The following is a 23,127-nucleotide window of genomic DNA, read 5'->3' on the forward strand; positions in this document are numbered from 1 at the left end:
CCTGTGTGAACTGAGTGGTGCAACTCCCCTCTCTCTCTCTCTCTCTCTCTCTCATTAGCAGGCGGCAACAGTGCAACACTATCTCTCTCTCTCTCTGTTTCTGGCACAACAGCGCCACTTTTGCCCCTACTGGAGCAGAGTCAAAGGTCAAGTTTGCTAAGTATTGAGAACTGATTCAATGTCTGAACATGCACATTAAAGGAGAATTCTGGACTAGGCATTGTCTTACCTTAATCTGATGTGATTATCCTATCCCAGAACGAGTACTACAGGTGAACATATTCATAACTCCATCCCGAGTAGCTCAGATCGTGATCGGTCGGGTTTTGAATGACGCTGAGTCTCTAACGGCACGCCTCCATCATTAACTGTTTTTTTGCCTAACTACTGCTGTAGTCTTTTCTCACCAGGGCCAAGTGCCATAAAAAAGGCATAAAACTATGCCTAAACCTATAACAAACACTGGGATGAGAAGGATTTGAACCTGAGGCACTGGGATTGAAAGGCTAATGCCTAACAGCAATACCACGGTGCCATCTGGCTTAGTAGGGCTTTTGGGAGTTACTTAATACGGTCCGCTCATGTGAGAGGCAGTTCTGCGTCCCCAAATGTGTGTGAGATCAGGGAGGAAGGGGGTGCTTTAGTCTGACGTCCCAATAAACCAACACCCACATATCCCACTACCCAATATTCCGACCATAGAGCCCAATACTAACCTTATCGCCAAACCCTAAGAGCCAATTCATACTCCTATTTTAGAGCCGAATAAAAGTCGGTTCGGCTCTGTAGAGACCATAAAGACCAGCCATTTCTGAATAGTGGTTCAGAGTACTATAGACGAATAACAGTTTAAGTCCAACATTTATTCTGACCCCTCCACGAAAAGGCCTAGTTGTCCTGACCCCTTATCCATCATTTATACATTATGGATAATTAGTGTGGACTTAAGACTGTTATTCATCTATGTACTCAATTATATAGTTCTTGGGAATTCTGCTTTAGTTGCGTTAAGTATAGTTTTGATGCAAATTTGCTAATACTTTTGTTGACTTAAGTAAGATCTTGAATGCAGGAATTTTATTTGAAACAAAGTATTTATTTTCTACTCTGTGGTATTCTCTCAAATATTTGTCTTTGTTTGGTAAATACCTCTGTAGCAAAACAGCTTTTGATCTATGTATTTATTTAGAGGTGAAAGTAAACGTGTTTAAGGGTTTTATAAACATTGAAAAGTACTAGATAATAAGCACATTGGATCCATTGGAACACAGTTTATCCCCCCCCCCCCCCCCCCTCCCCTTTTTTTTACGTTTCCGACAGACAGCAACGATATTTGTCCGTTTTCATCTATCACTTTCTTTTTTCTTTATATTTTGTGCGTGGGTGTCACACGGTGACTGAGCATGTATGTGGTACGTGAACAGGGTCTGTGTGTATTTGTAAGTCAAAGCAGATAGATTTGGGCAGGGGGGCTGCATTTGTGTGTGTGTGTGTGTGTGTGTGCAGGGTCACAGCTGTGTTTGACGGCCTGTCAGCACTTTGCTTGTCGAGTGCATTCATCAATAACCCGGCCCTGCCCAGCCTGCTTGCTGCTTTGTCTGCTGTTTTAAAACTGCATTTGCATATTAAATGGTTCGTGTCCACTGGACACTGCAGCAGGTGACTATCAGTGGTGGACACACATAGCACACACACACACACACACACACACACACACACACACACACACACACACACACACACACACACACACACAGACACACACACACACACACACACACACACACACACACACACACACACACACACACACACACACACACACACACACACACAAACACACACACACACACACACACACACACACACACAAATGCAGCCCCCCTGCCCAAATCTATGTAAAGTAAAGTATGGAATGACACTTTTTGTATCAATATTTTGCCATTTTTTAACACTAACCGTAAAGCTGAAATGGATGCATTCTGAGCTTGCACATTGTTTATTTTCAGTGCACGCACGCACGGCACCGGCACGCTGCTAAGAATAAATCAGACATAACTCCGACCCCCACCCCTAAACCTAACCTCTAAATGCCTAGATAATCCTCAACCTGAATCTTTTCGTAATTGTAACCATATACTCCCCAAATCAGTTTCAACCATAAAACAACCCTTTATCTTGAGAGGGCCAGGGAAATGGGCCTCACAATGTCCCACAAGTATGTGCATGTTATCTATGTGGTTCTATGATTCAAATTACTTTTTCTAGGTTTGAGAATCATTTAGCAAAAATAGTGACTGGATGAAAGGGGTGTTCTGCTATGATGGATGAAGCTATCGCGTTGCCTTTGAAGTGGCTCCCTGCCTGCGGGCGTTTTAAGGGTTAGGCCCAAATAAATTTCATCCAGCTCTCATGTTTGACACCCCACCCAGAGGCAGGCCCGATTGCCCATAATAGAAACCTGATCCGCGGCTACTGAAACACATACTTTATGAAGGGAAACGGAATTTGGTACACAGTATGTGTCAATTGTAACTCTGGGAGTGTCCAGGTGGTGTAGGCCAGTGTTCTCCCAACTTTTCAGGACCCCCAAAATGTATGTGTTTGGCCATAGCCATCATGTTACCAAATGGACGAATATGTAATCTTTGTTTATGTTAATGAAGGGGGGAAAAAAGTCATTAGCCTATTGCAACTTGGAAACATTTGAACTACTTAACGTTTAATTTCTGTATATTCAATATATACTATCTTGTCTAATCTCACTGTATCTTCTCTCATCTCATCTCTTACATTATCTAACTACAAAGGCTGTTTGAACCAGGTACAAAATAACTTTCTCTTTGAGCTGAATCGAGTGAGAAAACAGATCAGAGCACAAAATGCAGACATTCTCGACGGCAATTTCCCATTACACCAAAGCCACTGGGAACATGCTTCATTCAGCCGTCACAATGGCCATTCTATTGGATGACAAATCGTAATTATGTCTGGGTTGCCTGCGATTGTCTGACATGGCCTTCAAACTGTGCTGAATTGACGACATTCCTTTTTGCTTTCATCCTCCGCAGCTGGCTCAATAAGGCTTCCATGAAGCCAAGATGTCTTTTTCATTGGGCTCCTACATGGCATACGCTCTTATGTCCCCAAAAATCCCAATACGTCCTTGAACTGCTTGTGGGAAGAAAGACGAGGCTGCAATAAGGACACACAATCAACATTCTCTGCCGGTCAATCTAGTAAACAACTAACGCTGGTTCTTTTTTATCTGCGATACAAATGGTGAAAACGGAGCTGTTCGCTCATCAAGCCCAACCTTGATCCAGGGTCAAGAGAGACACACAAAAGGGACATTTGTCTCTCTCGCTCACCTCGAGGGAGATTCATATTTGGTTGAGCACCGGACCGCGTCGCGTACCGGAAATAGCCCATTTACAAGCTTACAACATGTCACGTGTGTGTGTGTGTGTGTGTGTGTGTGTGTGTGTGTGTGTGTGTGTGTGTGTGTGTGTGTCTGTCTGTCTGTCACGGTCTGACCGATCGACTTCAAACTTTGCATGTTTGACACCAAGGGCAGGAGGGGGTGCGACGCTTCGCGCCACACTTTGAGCTTGCACTACTTTTGCTTTTTCTTTCTTTTTTGTTTTATCCTGAAAAGTAACAGTTCTGGACATAATGCTTGTGCACCTGACAGAGACGATAATTATGGGGAAAGCCAATGAACCTGATATATCTATGCATATATAGCCTACCAGAAATACCTATGAATCAAAAAACCTGCAAGGCATCGCAGTGTGTCGCATTTTGACCTTGTAAATCGTCTATTTCTTGGCCCCAAGTGTAAATTAAGGCGTCAGAGGTGAAGATCAAGCATGTTCTTCAAAGTGAACCAATCCCGTCCATCCATTTGGCAGGACGGACTTTAGGAATATTAACACGTGTCAGGGTCGCGGGAATGTGCAGGAGTTGTTAATTGGTATGGACAGAGCCGGAGACAGTCTGTCAGCCCACTGGTGCACATCCCACCCTGACACTGACGTCCATCGAGGTGGATTTTATTCACTAATCCGGGGTGAGGGGTCACCATCACAATCAATGGCCACTAAAAAAGAAGCGGATAGGAGAGGCCAGAGTGCTGTGTTCCTCTGTTATTGATGGGTCGTTACACCCCGGAATGTCTCGCCACTGTTCATTTCACTCCGCGAGTGTACAAATAGAACCGAATGGACCCTCACATTAACACTGAGGACCCTAGATTTTGCCTTAAGTTATAACTCATCTTATTAGATTTTCAGGCCTTCATGGTCACTGAGTGTTAAACACTGCTGTAGTGGCCCATACAGTAAGCGTGCAATTTAGTTTTTTGGGTGTGCCTATTTTCATGGCAGACCATGAAACAGTGTTTGTGCCTAGTTTGGTACGGATTGGAGCACCCTAGGTGCTGTTCAACTAGCCGATCTACAATGAACGACACGTTGTGAGCTTGTAAATCGGCTATTTGAACTATTCAAAAATGATTTTCAAAATAGAATAAAAAATGAATACAAAAAAAGGCAAAGAAGTTTAGGGATAAGCGCTGGTGAAAATAGGGCCCCCATAGCATAGCCAGTTGGAATGGAATCTGAATGATTTATACATGGACAGGACACATATAGTATATGACTAGATACTCCAAAGATGATGTGTACCAATTTGAGTTGCACAACATAGTGGACTCCCGGGGCCTATTTCTTAGGACAATGTCATGCACGCAACATTCAATCATCACCAAATTGGAATTGACCATAATTATGCAGACCGTGTCGATCTTGCCAAGTTGCCAGCAAGGTTGTAACTAGGTGCAATTTGCCATTGACAGCCCATTCATCCAAACAGAAAAGTCCTATCTGATTGTATTAAACAACGTCAAACTCACCAACATTGCAGTTGTACAAAAAGCTTGAATTATCCTCTTTCTATCTGCAAAGTGTTTGTTTCATAAAAAATCCACCGTAGACATGTTATGAGCTACTTCCTGTCAATAAATTCCTTGCAGGTGATTTGTTTTTCTAAGTGTTGGAGTTTTCAAGTTTTCATTGGATATCCCTCAACTGTCCTGCGTACCACCTGTTTTGAATTTGCACATACAGTTGGAGGCCATCGATATTGTCCTTTTCTTTTTGCTGAGGTTTGCGTGATCTGCGCAAAAGGACAGTTAACCCATTTTGGGCGGGAACCCCTTTTGGTGTTTTAAACATTATGTTATAATTTAGCTATTGAAAAATAGCAGATCTACAAGCTCATAGCGCGCCACCGAGTGGCGCGCTACGAGCTTGTAGATCTGCTATTTTTGAAAAATCGTGAAAATATTTATTTCAGAAAACTGGAGGATTTAGAAGGATTTAAAAAAAAATTGAGGTCAGGCCTAAATGGGTCAAATGATAAGGGACAATATCGGTGGCACCCAACTGTATAATGCAGGAGGCAGCAGGACGTTGCTTTCTTGCTTTACTGATTAAAGATCTAGGCTACAAGCTCATAATGTGTTGCATCGCGGTGCTTTGTGAGCTTGCAGATCATCTATTTCCAATGGCCGAAATGTGTATAGGGCTGAAGTTGTGTATATGTTTTGTAGTAATAATCAAAATCTACAAAGTAACTAGTACCGGTAACTAAAGTGGTCAGATAATTGTAGTGGAGTAAAAGTAGACTACAATGTTTGAGTAAAAGCACAGAAAGATTGGAATTACTTGACTAAAGTAAAAGTACCTCAAAATTATAATTAAGTACAGTACTTGAGTAAATGTACTTTACACCACTGCCCACGACTGACACAGCCCAGGGTACAGTGCGTAGGCAACATGTCCTGGCGGAAATCTGCAGCAAACCTATTTTTCCCCCTCCAGATCACCACCATGACAGTGGCAGATAGCTTACCGGCAAAGAATCTTCAGTTTATTAAAAGTAATTAATTAGAAACACTCAAGTGTAGTGGTTTGCTTACGTGTGAGGAGCCACAAAAGTATTAATTACGAAAAGATCGTCCAGTCACTCCATGGCATAATGTAAGTGAGGAGGACACCCAAAACCTTGTGAACGTGTAATGAGGCATCAGCACTAATGGAGTGTTTGGACACTGCATACTTATGCACATTTTTTGGAGCTGTGTACTACATGTTTGAAAACATGAATGCATTTTAATCCTTATTAAAAATAATAACATTGGTAGAGATTTGTATTTATTATTCTAAAACTATAATGTCATTTAATTTTAGTCATATTTTTGTCATCTGATTTTTTTCCGTCTAGTTTTAGTCGACTGAATATCTACAGTACAGTTGATTAGTCGACTAAAAGGTATTTTGGTGAGCCATGATGGTGTCGATTTTACACATGGTTGCATTCTGAAAATAGCCGATCTACAACCTCACAACACATCGTTGTAGATCGGCTATTTTCAGCAAAAAGGTAGACGACAAACATTTTTCGTCATAGACGAAGGTTCAAGTGGGCCCATCGGCAAAAAATAAAGGAAAAACAGCGCCTTCTTTTCCTTTGAATTTGTTGACGCAAGGCAACAAACGGTCTGTCTCGAGAGACTAAGTGGGCTGAGGTTCTCAACCTCAATTTTAGGTTGGAGGTTTTAGGAGGTTAGATTATTGGCTTTATTATTTTCTCACTCAACCGTAACCAAAGTGTATACAGTGTATCTGCACATTTCTAGTGACAATTCAAATAATTTAAAGAACATTTGAATATCTCGAACACAATTTAAGTGACCGTTACTGCATCAAAAGTAATCAACGAGCTATAAAAACGGTAAAACATTGGTCAAATATTACCTAAAACAGAGGCAATTCGATATATAATCGTTAAACATTATTTATCTTTGGAATTGAATCAAGCAAAATGTAATGCCTCAACTCCTACACCCCCCACCCTGACAAGTGCTTGTCAGGGTGGGGGGTCCCCCAGGTGGAATGTGTTTTTTTGTTTGTTTTTGTTTTGGTAGGTCACTCACGGCCTGAAAAGGTTGAGAACCACTGCTCTATTGCAACAATATTACTATCACAATATCGAGCTATTTAATTTAACACTTAATACTGTACTTTTAAAAGTAAAGTGTTTATCCCTCATTCTAGTTCTTTGTCACTTCCCACAACAAAGGTGACTTGTGACCGGGGGTTGAGTGGTCCAGATCTAATCATGCCAACATCCTTAAATATTTAATTGAATTTGCTGTTTGGCCGATGACCTCCGACCCCTGAGGAACAGTAATCTGATCACTGGGTCATGTGACTTTTCCATACCCTAATGAGGGGACTTTAGGTTAAAGTGGCATGTGGCCTCAAGGCTGATCCACTACTCCCGGGTGCTTCTCAACATGGGGTCCAGGGACCCCCAGGGGTCCTTAATGGGGGCAGCTAAATGAGTGATAAATGGACCCGTACGGGTGCATGCGTTTGGTTGACGTGCTAACCTACCAACAGGCATTAGTCCGACACCCTACCCAAACCCAACCCTAAACCTAACCTCACAGGAAGCCACAGGTTAGTTTTAACCTGCCACGGGTTAGTTTTAACCTGCCACGCATGCATGTCGGGAGCCACGGGTGTCTTTTAACCCGGCCACGGGTTAGTTGTAACCGGCAACGCATGTTGGAACCAAATGGACAGGTCCATTTGGTTCCATTTGGCTCCAACACTTGGGAATGCAATGCCCTTGGAGATCAAACTTGCTAAATCGGTCTCCTCCTTTAAATCCCTGCTGAAAAAAACACACTTTTATGGATTAGCCTTTGGTGCTAATTGTTACATTTTATAGGTTTATTTTTTCATAGCGCAACACATGGTGAAGTATTGTAGTGCAGCCTCCAATCTTGTGAATTTTTTTAGCGGGGCAGTCACTTTCCGCGATTCTGCCAATGATCATATTCTTTGAGACACACATCCGAGTTTTTGCAGGGTCAAAAGAATCACGTGACATTGATCCCTTTCCCCTATTCGTTCATACAAGGACATGTGACGGGTGTGTATCCTTTAAGGTAGGCTTTATTGACAACTCGTATGAACGGCAAGTATGAATGAATGGGCACGTCCCCTAATGTGTTTCCCCCATACCTATACATATACACATATTGGTTCCTTTCAATATCTCTACAAATGTTACCTCAAAATGGCACTTAGAGGCACAGTACTCGAGTAAAGGTATACCTTTCCACCACTGGACAGTATGAATGATGTCAAGCACGCCCCCAAAACTCCACACACACAAACACCCCTCTCCACCAGTGCTAATTTTGACAGCAAATATTTATTTGGTTTTACTCATAGTCTTTTGTAGTCTATTTTTTTATGTTAATCATCAGGGGAAAAAAGTCTTTATTTTTAGATTTTGTGATCATTTTAGTTATCATTGCTTAGTTTTTAATTAGTTTCTATTTAGTTTTCGTCTGTGAAAAAAGGTAGTCGACGAACATAGTTGTAATCGACAGAATTAACCACCTTCCACTCATTATGAAGTGAGACTTTGCCACAGTAGGCTCAAGCTGGACAGCCTGAATGATGTCCAGCAGTCCCCCAAAACTCCTGACACTTCTCTCTCTCCCCAGAGTACCCCCCCCCCCACACACACACACACACAGAAAACACACTCCACCACCTTCAGTGCAGACGGATGGTCTGCCTCATTTTATAGTAGCATTATTGATCAGCACGGTGCTTGTCAGTGATGCATAAAATTAACACTGTGTTATAGAGCCATGGATTTCTGTCAACGGCAGGACAAGATAAGCCATTATCGGACGACCGGCCCTAATTTGTTTTTGTTTATACAGAAGTATAAAGTAACACTGCAACGAGCACCCAATAATAACTCTATTACCTGCGGATCCCGCTAAGCTTATTGATGGGCACCCATCTTGGCTTCCTCAGCTCCTAATTAACATCAGCCTTTTCTCTCAGCCTTAATTAAGCAATCTTTACTCCATTTTAGCGGCTTAACGCTCCACGCAATGAAACGCCATTAGTTAAATTGCACGCATTTTACAGAATTAAGACTTTCAGGCCGTATTTTACCCTCAGGTAAAAAAATAAAACAGAAACGCAACAACTAATTGATCATTTCCTTCAATTTTACGCATGTGTGTTATAATAAATAACAATCTGTGACACGATTGGTTGTTTTCATGCAGGAAGTGTTCTGTTTCCATAGCGATATGATGCTCAGCCATGTGTGTTACAATATCGGGCAAAGAAAAGGGGGGGGGGGGGTTCTAATCAAATTGACCACCAAATACCATTTAAATAGGAATGGATCATTTGAGGATTCAAATTTGTATCTTTAAAAGTTTGTTTTTCATGCTATATGATCAAAGATCAACAATTTGTGGCATAGTTAAAAATATCATACATTGTTAATTTGAATCAGAATCTGTATGAATGGATCCAGAGCTTCCTTATGGTTTCCACCACCTTTAATTAACCGCTGAGGTAAATGAAAAAGTGTGAAAGTGATTATTAAAAATAAGTGCTAACTAGCTCTATAGTGATATTAATTGTTGCTATAGTCGTTGTCTCTTCAGCTCTTTAGCAAAAACAAATTCATTTTCATGTCAGGAATGAACTCATACAGGATACAGGATAAACTTGTGAAATTGGAAGTGAAGACATCAATAACGATAGAAAAATGGAACAATATAAAATTGAAGCTGATAAATGCTCTCCTGATTGGATTAAATTGGTGACCCACCTGTGAATGTATTTTCTGTTAGGCCTCATTCACACGTACCATCAAGTACATTTGGTCGTTTTTTTGGGACACCACAATGCTTTTCCAATTGGAGTCACATGGTTTGACCAAACATTTTTGTTTGATGAGGGGGGAGGGGCAGAACACCACCAGCAATCAGCAATCAAACACAAATGTTTGATCAAACCATGTGACTCCCATTGGAAAACGCCCAAAAAAACGACCAAACATTGCTTGATTGGTGTTTGGTACGTGTGAATGAGGCCTTAAAGAGCTGGAGAGACGGTGGGGTGCAAGACCTACTGAGCATACATGAGAGAATGTCATTGCAGCAAATAAGACATACGTCGTCGTGAAGTTAAAAGCAGGATTTTATTTCTAAATATGCTACAAGTCAAATGGCAAGAAACAAGAAATCTCTTTCATCTGTGTTTTATGTTTGTATGTTGTGTACCCCTGAGCACCAAAATCCAGCATTCTACTAAACGCACTGGATTCATCCAAGATGAGAAAAAAAGGGAAAATAAAAGAAATATTTAAAGCTTCATACATAGCGAATAAAGCCAAGTATCTAAAAACTACCAGCATAGCATAGCTAAAATACAAAGTAAACAACAGGTTATTTAAGTAAGTACATAAGTGAAAATCCTTTTTTTTCTCTCTCTTTACTCTTTGTCGCCCCAAAAGCTGTCACTTTAGTTTTCTATTTGTTGTTTCGCTCTGAATCGTTGATTTAAATGCTCTTAAAACAAAGAGAGCTCCGCGGCGATGCGGCTCCCAAAGATTCTTTGGTGAGAAGGATGACGTCCTCGTGTCACACGGTCATCAAAAAGGTGACCAATGGTTGGCAATGTTTTTACACGTGTACCCGCGCCTTCCTCCATGCAGCCTTCAGCAGTATGTACAGTTAACTCTGACTTCGCCGAACGAAACGTGCCGACAACGGTGCAGCTTTCAACGGCGAGTGTTTTTTTTTAAAGGAAGGGATGAGGATAATGAAACAGTCATGAGGAATAATAGACTGTGCCAGTACTGTGTTCACCGTGGTGGAGGGGGGGGGGGGGGGGGGACTAGAAAAGACTTACATCTAGGATTATCCAAAGTCAAAATGAACGATTTTCATGATTGCGGTTGTGCGCTTTTCTCTTGTGCCTCGTTCAAAGATTCTCCCCCCACATACAGTCATGTCCTTCAGTAAAAGAAATAACAAATAAAAACTTTCGCAAAAGGATGTACGGGGCGGGGAGTTTCCTTGTGAACGCTTGCTACATTAAGGATGGATCGACGGATACATTCTTCGGAGAAATAACTTAAGAGTTGAGCTGACGTTCAGGTAAGGTATTGTATCGTACGCTCGTTTGTGGCGTTTTAGTTTACGTTTACCACGTGTTTAGCATGAGACTTTGTGATGCGTTGCCACTCTGAGGCAGGACAAGGGATGCCGTTCGTTGGGCCGAAACATTGCCAATCTACAAGCTCACAATGCGTTGTGATATGACACATGGTTAGCTTGTAGATCGGTTTTCTGCTACGTTTTTGAAAATATTAAATATTAAAGTGGAGTATGTGATATTTTTTGGTTAAAGCAAAACTTATTTTTCTTTCTTTTCTTAAGTTAATGCTTTATATTATGATAGTAATCATCATCGTCTATTAGTTCCCTCTCCTGATTAGATCAAATTGGTACCCCAACCTGAAACTGTATTTTTTTATTATATTTTCTAAAGACCTGGAGAGACAGGGAGACCCCTGTTAGTGAACAAACACTCCAAAGCAATGATTACTATCAAAACATAGAGCTACTGTATATAAAACCTATTTTACAAAACATCACATACTTCACCTTTAACCTCTGCAGGGGGTAACCCTCAATACAGATCACTGTCTAGTGGTGAGGCCATATTGAGCTTGGCTGAGTGTGTGTGTGTGTGTGTGTGTATGTATATATATATATATATATATATATATATATATTTAATATTCAGTGGCATGGTGCGTTTGAAGCACTTGGTATTTCTGCCGCCACGGGATGTAACAAGCACAAGGTGACATTTAAATGGACACCCTCTGAATGCCACCCATCACGTCCACATAATGACCTGAATCCTGAAGAAAACATGTTTCAAGTAAACACTGGATTTAAACAGACAACAAAACCACCTTCAACAACACAAAACGAACAGTGGCTGCTTGACTTTCCTTTGTCAAAAATGTATGTTTTTCCTTTTATATATATATATTTTTTCCTTTTTTTCTCCTTTTTTTCTTTCTTTTTTTTTAACATTGCTATCTATACATGAAGTCACACTATATATTATCAACTTTATGAACAAATGTCAGCCTGGAGCTGTGCGTATGTATACTTTAAATTGGATTCTATTATATATAGAGAGAGCATTTTTGCCACACGGTTAAAATAAACAAGCATTGTGAAGGAAGTTGCGTAAAAATCCCCCAATATGGTCCACTTCATATCCCCTTTGTCTTAAAAAGCATATTTCCTTTTCTTTTCCACACAAAAACATGTTGAGCGACCACAAGTGGGCACATGTAAAAACTGGCAATTAATTAAGAGTGTGTACATGTTTGTTGGCACAGTCTATGACGAATGAGGTAGATGCGTGTGTTCATAGAATATTCCCTTCTTTGGTATAATTATACAAAATATGAAAAGAAAACAAAAGAAAAATCCAGTGATCTGTTGAAACAAAAACAAAAAGTGGCTTTACAATAAAAAATAATAAAAATGAAATATATGAGGTATATCTTGTATTCATACTCTACTATGTCTATTTACAGGTAGATAGGTGAGGTATTCATGTCTGCATTCCAGAAGACTTTTTTTTAAACAAAATAAAAAGGGTTTCGCAAACAAAGTGGTGAACGCAAATATTCTGCTGCCCCGGATTGAATCTAAAACAAAATAAATAGAAATTTGAAAATTACATGTTTTTTTGTGTCTTTTTTGTTGTGTTTTTTTTAAACAGGCTTAATACACCCATTATATATATCATCAAAACGGTTTCCCCATTTCCCTTCATGATAAAGAAAAAAATTAATTGATAGTTTTAGGAAGCAAAGCAAGAGACAGAGCGACAGGAAGAGAGTGAAAGAAAGAGAGTTGAATAAAGTGAGAAACTTTCCACTATTAACCAATTCAACCCCAGGATCCATATTTTGACTGCAAACTTTAGCAGAAAACAGCAGATCGACAGTCAAGCACACAACGTGTTGATCGGCTATTTTCAGCGAAAACAGAAACGACACTAGCATAGAGCCCTGAGGGACTCCGCTCAACCATATGGGATTTAAGTGGTGAAGCTTAAATTATAATCCGTTGCACGACGGCATCGCCGGAAAAAATCTCATCAACAAGCTAAAGCGTCGCGCTGCGACCCGTTGTTAGCTTGTAGATATTTTTAAACAAGCAAGACCTTCGACTTACAGAGTATAAAATAGTCTTTCTTTAGACACAAGTGCATTGCTAATAAAAAAAAAGGAAAACTGGATTCTATTCACAATATAAAGCCACTGCGTGATTGAAAAATTTGATTATTCTCTCGACAACATGTCATGATATGTCCTGCCGTTTTGTCCTCTAGTTTAACCCGTCACCTCTCAAAAAAGTCAAAGAAGTGCTTTTTACCCGTTGCTTTGGTCGATCGGCATTTCTACGCAAACTAGACGCCAGGGCTGATCGCATCAGCGTTGTGCTTCTATCTGATTGTAAAAGCTTTCACAAACATCATTGGTACTTGTCATTCGTAGCGGCACGTGTGGGCTGAGAGTCGACCCTTAAAACCTTTTCCTAAACTTTAGGAAATCGTCTTGGACTTAAAAGACACGGGCGATGTTTTCACGCTGCAGCTCCCGACGCTTCCGTCTTTTCTCACTCCAGGTTTTGTGAGTATTTCATTCTGAGCACCCAACAAGTGGAGCAACTGATGTGAACTTGCGATAAGGTGCATCTAAAGATATATATATGGAAAAGTAGGAATGTGAATGAATGGGAAAATTATTGTGATTATTGCAATTTAAGGAATTCATTCGTCACGGGTAGACTGGAGATGTGTTTGGGATAGTGGCTTTTTGGTATTCTGAGCTGTATGCAGATCTGTATCTGTAACAAAAACAAAAAAGGCTGAAATATTTCAGTTACGTGTCATGAATCCAGAATATATAAAGGCTTCAGTTTTTTAAATTACATTAAGTAAAAATATTAAAAGAAAAAATAATGTCCACAATATTTTTGAGATGCACCTGTACACACTGTACAATGACGGAGGCATCGGGAAAGAGTGATCACTCGTCATCTCGACAAAATAATGTTGCCTTGTTGCGCAGAGCTGAGCACGAGTAATGCCTTTAATTAAAAGGACCCCAAATTTGGTATGCATTAGGCTACTGGACCCCCATAACTCTCAGAGTTACAGACCCGTAAGGGTCCATTTAGTTCCTAATAATCAACAGTTTAGCTGGGGACCCCCTGGAACCCCCTCAAGGACCCCTGGACCACTGCACTACACCGCTGTCATACCAAGGATGAACTTCGTGTTGATTTAATTGTTGACAAGTTCCTTTTTAGTTTGATCGATGACGCTAAATCTGTCACTCTCTTTGTTTTAGTTTTTTAAAATGAAGCGACTGTCACCTTTGTGCTCAGACCACCTTCCGTCATCTTCAAACTTTTTGTCTTTGGTATCAGCTCTAAGCTACGTGATTCTGACATCTGTGACAATGCAAAAAAAACAAAAAACAAACAACAGCAAAAAACCTCTAGAGGTGGTCTAAACCGGTTCTGCAGGTTCCGCCGACCTCATCCTCTAATCGGAACGGTGGCCCAGAGTCTCAGTATGGCGGCGTCCCCTCGTGTCACACTTCTGACACCGCAGATTTCTCTCTCTCTTTTTAATGATGTTCCAAAGCAAACAGGCGTCTTTGAGGAAACCAAAGACAGCTGAGTTCCTATGCAGCCTGAGCAACACACAAACATTTGAATTACTATACTTGTGAGGAGATCAGCATTTTTGGATGGCAATTTTATAAATGCATGCCATTTTTAACCCTAACCCTAAAGCCAAAAATAGCTTAGCGTCGTGAGCTTGTAGAGCTGCTATTTTCGATTAAGTTGCATAACTCCGAACCTCTAAACATCTAATCCTGACCCTAACTTGAATCTTTTGCCAATTGTAAATTGTTTGCCTAGATCCAATCTGTTTTAACTATAAAACTACTATGTATGTCTACGCTGTCTGTTTTTCAAATGCTGCTATAGCCTATTTATGGGGACATCACAAGTATAGTAATACAAGTACACGCACGCACGCACGCACGCACGCACGCACGCACGCACGCACGCACGCACGCACGCACGCACGCACACGCACAGTGTGGAACGTACAGGCGTGTGTCTGATGTTGAGGTATGTATAGTGCGTGCGTGCGTGCGTGCGTGCGTGCGTGCGTGCGTGCGTGCGTGCGTGCGTTTACATAAACGTATGTGGTCTATGGGTTTGCTGAGCCATACAGAACCATGTCGACATCATGGAAGCTGGGTCCAACAACAGCAATAGTCTCTCTCAAGGGGGGTGGTGTGGGGGGGGGGGTCTGTATCTCTGACCGCCTGGTGTCTTTAGGGACGGACAGACGGACATGGAGGATTCGGAGATGGGGCGGGGGGGTGTTGCGGACGGGGACTCATGGGGATGGGTTTCCGTGTCCGTGAAGCGAGGAGGAAGAGGAGGTGGTGGAGGAGGAGGAGGAGCAGGGGGTCTGGGTGGGGGGCTGCACGGGAGGAAGACCCGGACTGCTCTTTCCCTGAGACTGACGAGAGCTGGAGTGGTTGGCGCGGTGGTGAGCGCCTCCTGCCGCCATCCCCGCCATGGCTGGCTTGCGAGCGAACAGCGCTCCTAGAGGACAGGAGGGGCACAGGTTAATTGCAGATTAAGTCTCCCTTAAGTCTCTTTTGAAATGATCTTAGCCAAAGATAGCCAACCTACAAGCTCACAGGGTGATGTGAACCAATTTTATCCAATCAGGTGGATGGAAATGATGCTAGTGCGCGGCTTCAACAAGCGTGGGCAAAAAAACGCTTTGCTCCTGATTGGATGACATTCGTAACCACCCGGAAATGTTTTTTTTAAAGAGTTGGGGACAGATACTATGTTACTCTGTTACTATGCAGTGGTTCTCAAACTTTTTGAAAATGTATGTGTATTTTCTGAAAATGTTTTGTGCCAGGGACTTATTATATATTTCTGTAATTATTAAACATTTACCAATACTATACAGAAATAGCAGATGTACAAGCTACAAAGTTCAGGGGCAGAGTGGCTTGTCTGGCTCTTTTGAACCACGTTGTGAAAAATAAACTAAAGCCCTCACAGAAAGTTATGGGTTCTGTAAAGTTTCAGGTCATGGAAGATTCTTGGTTACACTTCATAGTGACAAAAGAAAAGAAAAAAGGGTGGGGGGAAGCTATCTATCTTTCTGGATGAAGTGTCTTTCTGGAAGGAAGCTCTCAGCTAGATATGATGGCCACTTCACATCCAATGGAAGTTTCCAGTAGAGGGCTTATGCCCTGACATGAATTGCCTTTCTTTAAAGGTAATTACGGCCCCTCCGCTCGAAGGCACAAGAGCTGCTTCTCCGGAGGCTAAAGTGGGCCGCCCTCCCTGCACTCCCAGGCACGTAAGACAATAAGCCCCCATCGACCTCAAATCCACAGGCCCAATTCTGAGATATTTAACTTTTTTAACTCTATTGGACTGCCACTTCATTACGATGGATTTTATAGCAAAGACATCAAATTGTGCAGAGGACTAAGCGCCGGGGCGCTGCTATAACTTATTGAATTTCCTGCCTTGCAATTACATCAGCAAACGGCTCCTCTATTTACCTGTGTAGACAACTCCATTTATTTCTATTGACATGTTGATGCTGCTAATGCCGTTGGTAGACAGGTTCAATGCGGTCTCTTGTCTGTCATCTGTCAAGAGGGGAGGCAGAGAGCGAAAGAGAGAAAAACTCAATACCAGGCATTTAGAAAAGGAACACAAGAAGCAAGAGGGGAGCTCCGCTCAGAGTATTGGTGATAACTCAAAGAATGACAGGATAAGGAGCAGTTTATTAAAGAGTTCTGGGGGGTAGAAAGAACTGTCAAAAAGATGTTACGACCATTTGTACGTGTCCGTTATCGCTTGCCGTCTCGTGTCACGCAGGCGAGTCCCTATCGCGCCGCACAGTTGAGTGTATCTGGGGAACTTTTGACGGCTCGCTCTCGAAGAATCAAAACGGAATCGGACTGTAACAGAAGGCGCCTCGAATGTGGACGTGACGCGCGTGGCACAGAACGCCGGCCAGCGCTGATTTGGCAACAGAGGGCTGGCAGAAACCTTGCATCTCCATATTTCAACTTTACTTTATTATTTTTATAAATTTGTATCCTACTTCATCGTACAACAGTGTCGTGCAAAAGTAACAATGTAGATTGTCAAATTTTGGCAAAGAAATATGTTTGTGTCTGTCTGGGGTGTTAGAAATATTGAACCAATGAAAAGTATGAGGATCCATTGGAACAAGGCTACGTTCGCTTCTTGAAAAGTACGAGTTTTGACAGACAAGGTTGCCACCCGACAGCCACGATCTGAAACATAATAAAACAATCTGTGAACTGATGCAAACGAGCAAACGCGCTCGTTCACGTGCGTCGTGCCACGGACACAGAATCCTCGCATCTGGTGGAAGAGCACAGACAAATAATAGTGTTGGGGGTTGGGGGGCGCTAATCTTTAAATGACAGTGTTTATGCTTGAGGGAGAGAGCCAGACGGGCCAGTGTGTGAATTAACCCGGGAGAGATTCTCACTCATTTTCCCATCAAGTATTAAGTGCAAAGCCTGCTATTATGACTAATATGAGAGGTGCAGTGATGCAGACAGCTATGATATCACACATGGGAAGATCGGGCTCTCATTCTTCCTTTAACCTCTATCATTAGGTAGTGACTTATGGCTTCGGCGTGAATCCTCGCCTCTCTGCACCTATCAAACCGCACCGAGAAGACAGCAACATTTTTACTCATGACACCTGCTTATTTTGCCCCTGGCCGCGAAAACGTTATTTCTTCATAAACAACTCGCATGCAGCTTTTTTTAGTCCGTCCGTCCACCCATCCCCCACTTTTGAAATTGCACATTATGATGTGATGAATTGTGCCTGTATTAGTTGGCCTGGGCATCGCGCTGTGATGCTGGATTCACCACCCATCATCTTTAAAAATAAATACCATTAGTTGGTGAAATGTTGAAATACTGTGCATCGAGGCGGATGCCATTTCATTGTGATGGATGTTGATAAACTACATTGCAGGTATCACATGTTTGGTTACATCAAGAGAATTAGGAGTATTTCACTTTAAAACACTTCTGGGGTCATTTGAATGCCTACTCTTTTAGTGTGCACCCCATACCACTTTAAGTTGCTTGATTCAATTATTATTAGATAGTTGATATTAATTTGATCACTTTCCTATATATGTAGTACGGCGGATGGGGGTTAATAGTTTATCTACAAGCTTGCAACGTCACAGATTGTAGAACAGATATAGTCACGTGAGCGAAATGATTATACAAATACTTGAATCTAATTAACCAGCTGGAACAAACATTATCTTAGATACCACACAAAGTCGGACATAGACATCATCATTGGATCCTCTCGGTTCCCATCCGGTCAATCTACGCCTGAGCCATTGCCACCCTATAGTGATACTGATAGCGATAGCGATCACGATCACGATCACGATCACGATGGCGATAGTGATAAGGAACGATAATGCTAACGCTAATGTAAATGCTAACAATACTTATAATGATAACTCTAGCGGTACCTTGAGTTTGATATTCATGGGTAGCTGTGTGGCCATGATAACAACAACAACAACAATGCTAAGAGTAGCGATGGCGCCAGCGGTATACCTCTGTTGTTGAGCTTGATGTTCATGGGTAGCTGTGTGGCCATGGCCAGCAGGTTGTGCTGCAGCGCGTGCTGCATCAGTCTCTGCTGCTCCTCGGCCAGGATCATCATCTTCTTCTCTGGAGGCTCGCCGCTCTCCAGCTTCTCCCGGAGCTGCTCCAGAGCATGTGCCTGCATGGCGGCGGCCGCCTGGGCCTGGGCCGCCACGGCCTGGGCGGCCGCCGCATGGTGCCCGCCATGCAGGGACATGGGCATGACCATGCGGCCCGGCAGACAGCTGGCCATCATGGGCTCCTCTGGGTGGGAGGAAAAACATGAGGGCCTGTGATTAGTGTTAGATCTTGACATTCTATGTTGTTGCTGTCTCCAAATTCTAATGGAATTAGAATTCCAAATTCAAATGGAACCAAATGGACCATTACGCGTCCATTTGGTTCCATTTGTACACTCTCAGAATTACTGTATACACCCGTAAGGGGCCATTTGGAACCCCCTCAAGGAACCATGAGGGTCCCTGGAGCACACTTTGAGACCCACTGGTGTAGCAGAGTGTTTCCAGTGAACCAACACGCACAACATCAGCTGTTTGACCAGAATAGAATGGAGCCTTAAAAAAAAAGAAAATAAGGAAGCAGACCAATGCCTTCCAATATGGCTGCTGTGCATAGAGCATTTGCTGGTCATAATATAGTCTGATGAATCACTTAGAAATGGCACAATGCCCCCCATCCGTTGTGTTATTGTCCCCCCCCCCCCATACATTCCACAGTATGGCGTGACACACAGGGAACATCGACATCTCTCTCCTTTTTGTCGAGGAAGTTCCTGCCAAGATGTTTCCTCTTTGGGAGCATGCAGTGACCACACTGTGCCCACAACACTACACCAGGATGAGCGAGTATACATAGGCTACATACGACCCCATGGCGGTTGTGAAACTGTTTCAACTTCAGAGGCCCGCCGGGCCTGATCATGCAAACGGCGGGCTGAGTTCGTACTCGGTTTGCAGCCTTGTGCCACATATAGTCGAAAATAGCCGATCTACAAGCTCGTAGCTTATGTTGTTTTCGGCATGCGACACCGCCGTGTGACTAATTATAAATCAGGCTTGCAAATCACGTTGTTGATTACATTTTGTGCAGTGACTTATTTATAAAAAAGGGGAACTGGCATCATGCTAAGCAAGCGTGGGCATAAAACTCGGCCCACGTTGTGGTTTTGTGTGTCGTTCTTTGTGTGCGCGTGTGTGCATATGTGTGGGTGCTGTTGTGTTGTTTTGTGTGTGTTTTTGTGTGTGTAGTCACTCACGGGTTTATGACAGCAGATGAAATCAGTGGTGGAATGGACATCACACATCTCTATATATAACCCTATCATGTATTAGGTAAATGGTGCATTTTATAGCGCTGTTATCCAAGGCACTAAACATGGCATTCATACACCGATGACAGAGGAAACAAGGCATCAACCTGTACATCGGGAGAAATTAGGGGTTCATCGTCTTGCTCAAGGACACTTCGACACTAACTCTAGGGGATCAAACTACCCCTGAGCTACTGGTGCCCATGGTGCATGGTTCTCATTGCACCCCAAAGTAATATGTACTTGGCCGTGGACACCCACCTACAAATATGTTGTGCCAGGGACTCCCATACAAGATTTGTGTTGTTAAAATGTTCCACTTATTTAAAAATATTTAAGGATTTTTTTTCTTTACCCTTCTTCCCTTTCTCTTATGGAAATCACAAAAAAGATTCAACATGGAAATGATTATGGCGATTAATAGTGACAGGCCTATTGCCTAATAGTGCAAAGTCCTGCTCACCTTTCTTGATGATAGGGCCTTGGGTCATGTGCACCCCGTTGTGCGTGGGCATGGACAGGTGGGACATGTGGTGGGACATCTTCGGGGAGGAGGAGAAGGTGGGGGTCCCCACGGGGGAGTAGTTGAAGATGGCTGAGCCGTAGCTCTGCCTGCGGCCCTCGCGCCGGTTACTGTCGATAGCTGCCTGAAGCTCGCCGGGAGAACTGAGGCCCCGCTTTTCACATTCATACGGGTAGAGGTACTTCATATACCTGCAGATACATAGATACATAAGATAGATACATCGATAGATAGATTTTCACATTCACACGGGTAGAGGTACAGTACAGTACAGTACAGTACAGTACAGTACAGTACAGTACAGTACAGTACAGTACAGTACAGTAAAATGCTACAACATCACAATCTCTTGGTTACCACAGACAGAAACAGTTTGACAAATTTTGCTACTGTAATTATACGTTGATTACAATACCTTTGTGCTTCTGTTCGAGTCAAATTTTGATTTGAAATATTAAAGGGGAATTCCACTCATTTTCAACATTTTACCATGTCATTAATATACCTTAGAGCTGTTGTGTGGAAATAATAATAAAAAGTCCCCCCATTCCGTGTTTCTTAGAACTGTAGGTCTGAAAAGAATCATTAACATGGTGAAGTATATCTTGATGATGTCATCAAGATGTACTTCACCATGTTAATGATTTTTTCAACAGCTCTAAGGTATATTAATGACATAGTAAAATGTTGAAAATGAGTGGTATTCCCCTTTAAGTAACTTGTAACATTGAGTATTTGCATAATTTGTGGAAACTGAGTAGTTCTTCCAACACTGACATATTCAGTAAGTAGATTTGTTGCTAATTGGGCATTACATGTGAGCTCTCCAGGTGGCGTGTGAGCGTGGTAAAGATGGCAGGGTTGTTGGATGTGTCATGTGGCAACATGCTGCCATCTATCAAGTGCATGACAACATGGATCCAAAGCCCTGTGCCTCTATAATGCCATAATTATCATGAATCACACTGCAATCCACCACACAAACACCGTCTTTGCACAAAATAAATGTTATTGTGTTTAATGAGCGTGTCTGTGGACAGTCATAATCAAAGGTCAGCCCTTATTTTTATATTCATGAGGGGAAAAAAATAAGAAGATGGGAGAGTCTAACCCTGGACTTGGGCCTGAGTGCACTGTGAGTATCTAACAAATCCTTGTGAAAAATAACCGTGTATAGTTGTGTGTGCCAGGGACGCTGTTGCTTTCATGCACTTTAATCCTGGCAACCCTAAATGTCATTATATTGTCAAAAATTGTCAAAATATAGCTATAGCATGCGTGCGTGCAAAATTAGACTTTTGCCCGGGACTCAAATTAGAGAAAATAGCAGATCTGCTATGGGGTATTCACTTCGCGACCCGTTTGGGAAACAGTGCCTTACGGCCAGGCTACACTGGGGACGGAACGGAACCGTGCCGCGGGTGGAGCTGAATGTGAGTTTTAGGTGGCTGCACCGACAATTTGTCCGTCCCGCGGGGAGTTGCGTATTTACTGTTTTTTTTTTTTTCCAGAGAGGAGAGGAGGGGAGGGGAGGGGAGGCGAGGCGAAGGGCTGCGGACAAGTGGAAAAATAGAGCACTTGCGTGAAAAAAATGATTCACGCGTGCACAACCTGTGCACCGCAGCTGCGCTCGGTGTAGCCAGGTTCCATTGATTATAGAGGCAGCGTACCGTTGCGGACTCCCCGCACCAATTCCGCGCCAATTCCGCCACCAGTGTAGCCCGGCCCTTAGTGTGTAGTACAGTGCTGTGGTACTGTACTGGGAAACAGTGCCTTAGTAGTACAGTGCTGTGGTACTCAGGGAGGGCTACAGTACTCACTGTGTTCGTAGGGTGAAAGCTGCGCTGGTGATTGAGGTAGGGAGGTTGAGGCCTTTGGTGATCTCTCGCCATATTTTCTTATTGATGACTTCCACTAAGCCGCCTTTCTCTGTGACCAGCTTGTAGAGCATGTACAGATCTAACACCTGCTTGGCCATGATAGGAATCCGATTCACCGGAGTCCCTGCAGAGGAAAAAAAGGCAAAACACAATATCCACAATCAATTCCATTACCGTCCTGGTTCCTGGTTCCATCGACGCCTTCCCCAACGCGTCTTACTTATAAGACCAATCTATCTACAGCCAGTCAAATGCTTTGACAGCTCTGTAAGGCGAAAAAGGAAATTATTTTTTTTCTTTCTCTTTTTCACACACTGCCATACTTCAACTCAAAGTTAAACTTCACGACATGTTGATTTTAGGAATAATTCACCACTTTCAACCTGGTGGCCCTATTTTGGGCATGTCATCATAAGAAAAATGAACGAACGAACGAACGAACGAACGAACGGACGGACGGACAGACGGACGAACCAACGGACGAACCAACGAACGAAGGCACGAACGAACCAACGAATGGAAATAGCCTAAAACCATGACAAAAATGTGTGTGGATCCAATGTAGTCATTATTTAGTCACAAGCTCTCTAAACTTTTCATTGGTTCAAAAGCCCACAGATGCACTTAACCACTTTTGAATAGTGAAACAATGAAGCTGA

General features: G+C 42.5%; 1 protein-coding gene across 1 annotated transcript in view; it reads right to left on the reverse strand.

Moving 5' to 3' along the window:
- Nucleotides 1-15,425: 15,425 nt before the first annotated feature.
- arid3c (AT rich interactive domain 3C (BRIGHT-like)) overlaps nt 15,426-23,127 on the reverse strand; it is a gene marked incomplete at its 3' end in the record, with an annotated part of 105,605 nt that continues 97,903 nt past the window's right edge. The window contains exons 4-8 of the mRNA XM_079516888.1: nt 22,409-22,592; nt 20,529-20,779; nt 18,706-18,999; nt 16,627-16,716; nt 15,426-15,637 (exon numbers count right to left, since the gene is read on the reverse strand). Coding sequence (XP_079373014.1) covers nt 15,426-15,637; nt 16,627-16,716; nt 18,706-18,999; nt 20,529-20,779; nt 22,409-22,592 — 1,031 coding nt within the window. The remainder of the gene's footprint in view (nt 15,638-16,626; nt 16,717-18,705; nt 19,000-20,528; nt 20,780-22,408; nt 22,593-23,127) is intronic.

This window comes from Electrona antarctica (genome assembly GCF_951216825.1).
Source record: "Electrona antarctica genome assembly, chromosome: 12".
Classification (NCBI taxonomy): Eukaryota; Metazoa; Chordata; class Actinopteri; order Myctophiformes; family Myctophidae; genus Electrona; species Electrona antarctica.